The sequence below is a fragment of the Cottoperca gobio genome, chromosome 24 (assembly GCF_900634415.1).
Source record: "Cottoperca gobio chromosome 24, fCotGob3.1, whole genome shotgun sequence".
In the NCBI taxonomy this organism is placed as follows: Eukaryota; Metazoa; Chordata; class Actinopteri; order Perciformes; family Bovichtidae; genus Cottoperca; species Cottoperca gobio.
Genome location: NC_041378.1, coordinates 14,363,427 through 14,372,301, shown reverse-complemented (window position 1 = coordinate 14,372,301; position 8,875 = coordinate 14,363,427). Strand labels below are relative to the sequence as shown.

The 8,875-nt window shown below is 42.0% G+C and overlaps 1 protein-coding gene across 1 annotated transcript; it reads right to left on the bottom strand.

Moving 5' to 3' along the window:
* Positions 1-125: 125 nt before the first annotated feature.
* Positions 126-8,851, bottom strand: fkbp1b (FKBP prolyl isomerase 1B). Its single transcript, XM_029425193.1, has 4 exons — positions 8,630-8,851; positions 7,907-7,954; positions 1,572-1,684; positions 126-916 (listed from the first exon to the last, which is right to left on the bottom strand). The coding sequence occupies exons 1-4, from the start codon at positions 8,664-8,666 to the stop codon at positions 788-790; spliced, it is 327 nt and encodes a 108-aa protein (XP_029281053.1). The 5' UTR covers positions 8,667-8,851; the 3' UTR covers positions 126-787.
* Between the last annotated feature and the right edge of the window lie 24 nt (positions 8,852-8,875).

Below are 8,875 nucleotides of genomic sequence, written 5' to 3'. Positions count from 1 at the left end.
CATTAGGAGGCGATGTTGCTGCAGCAGCTTCTGTCTAACATGCTATCAAACATACTGTAACTCATTTTGTGTTATTTATATTATCACTAAATCACTCACTCACAAATCAAACACAGGACACAGACTTCTCAACACAATACATGCCATTTTTATTCAAGAGTTGGTCGATAAACTGTCATAATAGCAACGGATCTCATAGAGTTCTGCACAGTATTGGACTGGATTAGATTGGATAGGGTGTACTTGCAGTAAATGTTTATGAGGGATATAAAATATACTACACATAGCAACATCATTCAGAGCATTCAGCAGGACAAACCTTTATCAAAGTGGCTATGCAGACAGTGGTATATAATGCCCAGTCAAGATACAGAGCAGAAGTTATGTACTTTCAACATTATGTACCCTTCCTCTGTTGTTGAAACTGTAAGGCAGTATATGTTTTGATTGCAATGTAGTACGATGACTGATTTCCTAATGGTTCAAAAAAAATGTACAACTTTAAATGAAATTAAACAAAATAGCATATCTGACAAACAAACAGAAACCAAACCGTAGAGTAAAAGTCTTGCATGATGTGAATTTATTTTATTGCAAGATCTATTATGAAGAGATGTTAACAACAAGGCAGCAGTAGATACATATACATATTAAACTAAAGGCTTCAGAATTTAAAGAAGAGTAGGTGGATGGTGGGAGGCAGCAGCAGAGTATGGTCTCCCTGTGGAAACAGGTTGTGGAGAACGCAGCCTCATTAAGCTTCAACCTTCGTATTTAACCTCGGGCATCACTCCAGCTTGAGCAGTTCCACATCGAATATAAGTGTGGCGTTCGGGGGGATGACCCCTGGGTGGCCTGTTGTTCCATAAGCCATATCTGGTGTGCAGGTGATTTTTGCCCTCTGGCCCAGGCTCATCTGAAGCATTGGAGAAAAGGGAAACACGATCAGTATGCTGCTGATGCTGTTTTAAGCAACATCAAACTTTTTAAGCGACATCAAATTTGCTTAAGAAAAGAAGTAGATCATAGCCAACACTGTCTTTATTTGGTTTTCTAAATGGCTATGCCATTTCAAGCACAATTTTGTTTTGTTGGTGATAGTATGTTCAGAGTTCCTCAGGAAATCCTACGTCCAAGATTTGAAACTTGATAGCCAAACATTTACGGTTTTAGTTACAAATTCACTAAACATTTTAACCCAGATGACCAACAATAAAGAAGGAAACACTGATATTGTGAATAGGATCAAGTCCGGTAGATTCTTACATTAAAGTGATACTCAAACCAAAGCCCATACCATGCAATGCCCCTCAAAGGTGGTGTAAAAGGTATGTCGTTTTGCCGTTTTGGGAGGAGTATCACTTTAAAAACACTGCTGCTAAACAGATTCTTGCTGACTCTTCAGTCTCAGATGTCTCCTTTACTTTACTATTAAAGAACATTACAAGTTTAATAAGACTAAGAGCAGTAACCAACTGGTTGGTATGATCCCTTTAAACTGACACGTGTATTGTAAGTAATAGTGGTAATGAGCCACTTAATGCAGCTAGGTAAAGTTTGTCCCCTCTTACCTGTGCTACCCCTTCCTCCCAGCCCTTAATGACCTCCATCCGTCCAATCTTGAACTTAAAGGGCTTGTTCCTGTCTCGGGAGGAGTCAAACTTCTTCCCATTCTGCAGCATACCTACAAAAAGAGAGTAGTGAAGCATCTGGTTAAGAAACTACCAATCTTGGTCATCTGATGCAAAATAAAAATCAAGCACACACTTATTTTCACATCTGCAGAGTTAAATGCTCTTATGACTAATAATACTGTGCCTAACCTTAATTCATTCTAGTCTCTTATCACAGTGTGACGCAGGTTAATGCACGGCCCTTTCCTCAGTCGCTGATGTTTTGGAAAGAGGCATTTTAAGATTAAAGAAATTAAGACATTCTGGCTCCAGTCTGAGGAATTATTCTGGCGGGGCTTCTTATCAGGATCTTGGGACTGTTTCAATTACGCAAATGAACAAAGGGAATGTGAATCAGGAAGCATTGGCCTGGTTTAGTGGATTATTTTTAAAGTTAACTAGGCCATTGCTTGCCTGTATTTAGACCACGGGGAGAAAAGGGTAACAAAGGCAGAGCGGCGCAGGACTGCGCTCCTTCAGAACACTGACCGACCGTTTGTTCAGACATGATAGTAACATTGGAGCCATTACACACTGCTAAAGGCACGAGTACACCACTTCATCAGGCATGTTAGCAGGCCCTCCTTGACTTCCCCTGTCTACTCTCCCTAGACGAAATCCAAGCTGCCATTTGAAGCAATGCTGTCTTACTCTGATACCTCAAGTGAACCGTCTGACCCTTTCGACGTCAAAGGGAACAAGTCAACAAGACAAGTTTATCATTTTCTGTGCACAACGTATCTGTGTGGAACAAGCAATCTCCAGCTGTAAGCGAACAGTATTCAGAGAATTTTAGCTGAGGTGCAGCACTTGTTGAGGAGGGAATTTTTTTATGTTTGGTGAAAGCTTACTCCACTGTTGCCACGGGAAGCAAGATTTAAATGTTACAACTTATGTGATACAAAAGGCACCAACAAACCAAAATAATGAGCATGAATTTGGCTAATGTTTGTCACATAATTAGATTCTATCTACATAAAAAGACCAATATGTAATAGTTTAACCGTGTCAATATCCTACATTATACGTAGCTGCCTGGGAGAAATACATAATTAAAAAGGAGCCAAATACATATATAACGTGTAATAACGTCATATATAAATGTCAGTGCTAGACAAGTCAGTGTGGGAAATGAATGAATGAATCTAGGTTATATTAGTCTGTTGTAGGCAATGATGCAAATATTTTTTTAATGTGTTTTTTATGGCAACATTGGATTTTATAGCATTAATCTGATGGTCAGGTATGTGGTACTCCCTGCATTAGACAATCTACCAAATGCTTCTTATTTGAGTTTCCAGAAAATGTACTGCATTATGCTGTATAAATATATGATCTACATGATTGAAGATTATATCAGTATTGCCCACCCCTAGTATAAAAGATTCACTGTCATGCAACAGGAGTCAAAGTGGCGTCATGCAAAAACCTTCCACAACATCCACTTTTATTTTGGAGTTTGCTCTGTGATGGTCCTTTGATTTATCTTTCTCTGTCGTTATTCAAGAAGTGTGAATACTTGGCATTTAAAGTTGTGCGTTAACTGAAGTCATCTAGTCATATGAATTTGGTACTGTACTGCTTCTCCCCTTTCATTCCCCCTACACTTAGCAGATCCATGATTTCCAAGAAACAGTCGCCCAGACATCAGCGCGGTGGGCTTGATCCAATCATAGAGTCACCAAGTGCACACAGCAAGGAAAATACCACCTGCTAGAGAGCATTCGAATAGCAGAGAGGCAAAACCTTCTTGTGCCAACTGCAGAAAAGCGGGTTCAGTTTCTGGTAGTGGAGGCTGCCACTTGCAAGGAAACACTTATTGGCAATGTTCACATGTGGGAAGCCAGTGAGGGATCGTATCCTGGCAGTTGCACTAATTAGTCTTACTGGTTGGTTTAGCTGTCTGTTCGGAGACTGCTCGTGTTAAAGCACGAAAACGTTACACTATTAATGAAACCTCCTCCATGTCCACGATAAAAGGAGCAGCTGCAGTAACAACTCCAGTTGTATTGGAGGAGGCAGAAGCGGCCAGCAGAGGGGTTAACAGCAACAGGGACCGTGGTACACAGTGACAACTGGCTAAAACCAGTTTGAGAGAGAGAAAGACGCAAAACAATGGAGAAAAAAAAACACCTGCTCATTGTTTCCTGTGGAAACAAATACACAGCAGCATTGCTCTGAAGAGAGTTACAGCATGGTAATGCATGGTGCAATGCAAGGGTCTTCAACAGGTGGCCCGTGACCCCTAAGGAGGTTCAGTCAAATCATTTTTGGATAATGTTTTGAAAGTTGTTTTTCTCTCAAAGATATTATAATATGCCTGAAAATAAACATTACAATAATGTGAATCCAACATATTATTAGCCAAGATAAATCGGCCTATTCATTAAAAGAAATTAAAGATTTAATTTACACAACATTGATGATACTTTTACCCATGTGAACTAGCTATGTGAAATCACTGTGCGGCACCTGCCCATAACGGCAAACTACATGGCACTTTAGGCCGCCCTACATGTTATTGTAGCTACAGTTAAATATGCATCTCAATTTTATACGCATGTAGTAGGGGTTCCACGTGTATAAGTCCTCCGTTATCACTCTTTCGAAAGCTAAACATTGGTGCAGTTTCTGCAAAAATAAAGCAGGGCCCGTCCCTTCCTGGGGCTGCCTCCCAGACTCTACTCATGAAAGGCTTTCACTTGGTAGTGCTCAGGCTGGATCTGCAAAGATCTGTGGCGCACAGGGGTGGGGTTATTTATACTCAAGTTTACTGTATCCTGTCTCACCCCACGTCTAGGACGGCTGCCAGCACAACAACCCCCCTCGGCCCAAGTGTGGATGTGGATGTGGATGTAAGCTATCTGTCTACGACGAACTTAAATGTGTTGCTGCGTTTTACATCCGCAAGCACGCACGTCTTAATGGAAATAATACAATTTTGCTCGTGCTTCATTAATGTATCAGGTGGTGCTTTATTTGGAGTATTTTCCTCAAAGACAATAAACAGCAAATTCACTGCTGCAGCACAGAAAATGATACTCAGCAGTGGCTTGAAACTTACTCTAATCCCACCATAATGCATGTCAAACAAGAGTGGATTCTGAAAAAAGATATGCGGTGTCCTGGTTCTTCAGAGGATAATTATCCATGTACTATAACCCCGCTGTCACATTCTCCTAGTATCCCTGTCCCATCTTTTCTGTAGGGGCACTGCAAGAAGATATTGCGCCTACTCTCTATCAGAATACAAGCTGGTAAAGGTCAAACACAAAGACAAGTCCATATTGAATGATGTGGTGTTCCCCCACCAGGACACCAGGAGGCCGTCATACAGCAAAAGTTTAATCTGATTTTGGTTTTTTTGTCCTAATATAAGAATCGGTATGAACTTTCCCTAACTCGACATTGTTGGGATTGAACACTTCCCACAGCATTTAAATCACAACATGCTCCCTTGGAAGGCGAGTTTGGCATCTCCTGACATACAACCTCGTCTGTCACTCTCTATCTATTTCTGTGTCACACACCGAAGGTCGTTAGGTCTCAGCATGTTTTGTGGTGAAGTCTGGAGCTCAAACATGGTAAGGAAGGACGTCCACATTTAGGCATGACATCATATCCAGTAAGCCTGTTGCTCCTAAAGCTCATGTGTCTCGTCAGTGCAGAGCCACATGGCTCTTTATCGTGGTAGCCGAGTGCCAAACTTCATCAATCACGGAAACCCACAGGCTGCTGAAGTTTTCTTCATATTGACTGATATCAGATCCGCTTCCATTTTCTTCCTTCAGTTAGAGAAATGAGCTTGTGATGGCAGGATCAGCCTGGCGCACAAACAGGGAACGGAAGCCTCTAAACCCCTGACAGCTTCTGGAATCTATGATCTGCCTTTGAATCAGCTCATTGACCATTAGCTCTTCAATCTTTTGACTAGTCATAGACATTTGTAACTGGACTGTGCAGCTCAGTGTGTACATGTGTGAAGGCAAAGCAAGGCCAGTGAAAGATAATCCAAGAGTCAAACAGATGAGAACACATCTCAGGCCACTTTGACCCACACCAGACAGCTTGTCTGTGCAACACTGCTGTAAGATGTGCTGCTGATAGAGCTGCTGCTCTGTGAACAGACTGGCAGTCAGTCGGGCGTGACAGAAACAAGAATGTGTGTGAAAGAGTGAGCAGCTTTTACAATTATTTTTTGTCCAAGCCGGAGTCCTTACCTGCCTCGTGGCAATGAGCACTCTGCTAATTTGGGCAACTCTCACCACAGCCAGATGGGGGGGAGGGGGGGGCACACATATCTGTGTGTCTCAGTGTGCTCTGCCAAGTGTGTGTCTGAATGTTTAAAATCCCAAAGGTGAAAGTGTGGATCAAAAAGGTATAGCAGTGAGCGAGTGTAAGAGAGTGTGTGAGAGTGAAGCTCCCTAATGTTAGATGCTGGAAACAGAGTGGTTTGTAATACCATTATGTGTTGGGGAATCACTCTCTCCCTACCCGTACCGTTTCTCTTAGCTCTGCTATATGGGAAACTAACACCCGTGCAGTGCAGGGTGCAGTCTGTGGTTTTGCACGAGCAGCCAGCTGGTTGATTTGGACACGCGTATGTCCCAGATCAACAGCTAACCTCTATTAGCTTTATCAGATCTTAAACTAATCTTGTATTTGAGCTTTAAAATAAAACAAATGTGTGTTCGTGTCTTTGCTGCAGCCTACTGACCTGAAAAGTAAGTATGTAATCTTAAATCCTAATTAGTTTAGCTTCCATATAAATTCCTGGATAACTAACCCTCACTGGCTGACCATACCAATTAATAGGGATTAACCAAAATAGAAAGTTTCATCTGTGTTGTAGGATAACTTTTTCTCTGTACACACAACTACAAATGTGGATGAAATCAAAATAACATGAGAAATACCTCTTTAAAGTAACATTATATGATGTGTCTCTTACTTGCAGGTGCATACACTCTCACATATAAATGCTTTCTCTAAGCAAACCACATTATTCTGCTAATCTCCCGGCCTGTGTTCAACACCAAGGTCCTATTTTCTCACGGCTCTACCTGTAAATACCGGTACATTATTTACAATCCACCCACTGCGATCACATTTTCCCAGGTGATACAATAACACATTTACAGTGCGTGCGTGCCATTGCTGCCATGATACTAGGAGCTGATGGCTAAATCCTGTGAGTCAAGAAGGAAAACAAAAAGTCCTGGAGGACACTGCGGACACTTTTGTTCCATTCAGGGAGGTGATCAGGGGAAGCAGCCCCACCAGGCAAAGAGCAAGTGACTACCAAACTGTTATTTTTTCCAATGTCCCAAATAGTCAACAACTCAACCCTTGTTATCCAGAGTTGGCGTGACTATTAGCACACACACACACACACACACGCACACACACACACACACACACACGCACACGTGCCAAATAACAACTATCCTAACAGATTAAGACATCCACGTGAACCCATTTCAATAATGGATGGGAAATCCCCAGCATCAGGCACAAGCAAGAATTGTCTACACACTAATACATGCCTGCACACACATTCAATACAACAACTCCAACAAACAATCAAACCTATTGCGCACAATAATTTTATAGCCATGTAATAATAACACTGCTACAGACTGATGACTGTGAATGAGGTTTTGTTTTCTTTCTGTCTGACCTAGTTGTCTGGACTGCCAACCCCGAGGCACAGAAGGAGGCATCTCAGCGTCTTACTGCCCCGCCTTACAATTGGGAAATCTGACACGTGTGTGTGTGTGTGTGTGTGTGTGTGTCTGCGTGTGTGCACATGTGTATTCTATGTGCATGGTGCAAGTTCCAACAGTCTCTAAAATTATATTGACACAATGAGACACCAAATTTATCCTACAAAACAAAAATAATATTTTCTGAGTGTGGTGTCTGCACCACCTTACCTTTGAAACACACAGCGACACACAGGTGCATACATGTTTCTCAGACTGTGTACACTGTGAACACTGTGAGAGCTGGGCTGCAAACTGAGCTGTGCCGTGCTCCGGATTTAGTCACAGTCACACGCACGCACGCACACACACACACACACACACACACACACACACACACACACACACACACACACACACACACACACACACACACACACACACACACTCACAATTTCCTCTCTCAACAAGGAGACAGAAAAGATGTCTAGTTCCATCATTGCCAAAAGCAAAGAAAGGGTCAGTTACCTATGTAATGAACAACACATGTCTGGCCCTTCTTTGGAAATGTTCTTCCTGTTGAGAAGAGAAAAAACAATTGTTATTGTGTTTGTACACCTCAGAGGATTCCAGACTGGGTTAAGTCTGGTGAGGTGTCCCTAGCAGGAATGCCATTCTCTCTTTATGCCTTCAGACATGTCGAAGTAAGATATGCATCTGTTATTAGTCTCATCCTCATTTTGAAACTTTAGACTGGAGGCTTATTTTTCCAGTGCAAGGGAGCTATGAAATGCCTCTAACTGTGTTATTTGTGCGTTTGACATAGATAAATAAGCCTTGATCAGGTCTACCACCTGATCATACCTTTATCCTGTCTGCCAAATCTCAGTTACCCTAAATTACTTGCAGATAAGCTTGTCAGAGTTAACTCGTTTAACAGTAACAGTAACGTTAAGGACAGTTTTAGAAAGATGCCGTGCAGGCGTCAGTGGTTATGAATAACAGTGAATAAATGGCATACAAACCCCTAGTTATATCCCGAATACTACGTTATTGTTAGTTAATTCGTTAGTTGCTAGCTATTTAACACATACATTGCTGTAGCCTACCAACTAAAACATTGAAATTGACATTTTATGTATATTATGTTAAAATTGTAACAGACTTCAACGACAATCCGGGGAACGACCGAGCCTCGACACCAGCACCACCCCCGCATCAAAGCACACACAAGCAGAAAATTCAACTTACCATCACCGGGAGATATTGTCTCGACGTCCACGCCCATGGTTGTACTACTTCAAAAATGTGCTCTGAAACATGCAATCTAAAAAGCCGTTTCGAAAGCCAATGTTACCCTATTTGCGGCTACAAGTCGGGCTGTATCGGTAGAAACCATGCATTCACCGACCACTACCGACCCGTAGCTGCAGCCAACCGTGGGACAGCCAAGATGTTTTCTAGTTTGTAGCGTGACAGCGTCGAGATCTTCAACTA

Excerpts from the sequence above, each read along its gene's own strand:
- fkbp1b (XM_029425193.1), bottom strand. The coding sequence starts at position 8,666 with ATGGGCGTGGACGTCGAGACAATATCTCCCGGTGATG. Across the intron at positions 7,955-8,629 it reads GACAATATCTCCCGGTGATG|GAAGAACATTTCCAAAGAAG; the intron begins GTAAGTTGAATT and ends TCTTCTCAACAG. Across the intron at positions 1,685-7,906 it reads ATGTGTTGTTCATTACATAG|GTATGCTGCAGAATGGGAAG; the intron begins GTAACTGACCCT and ends CTCTTTTTGTAG.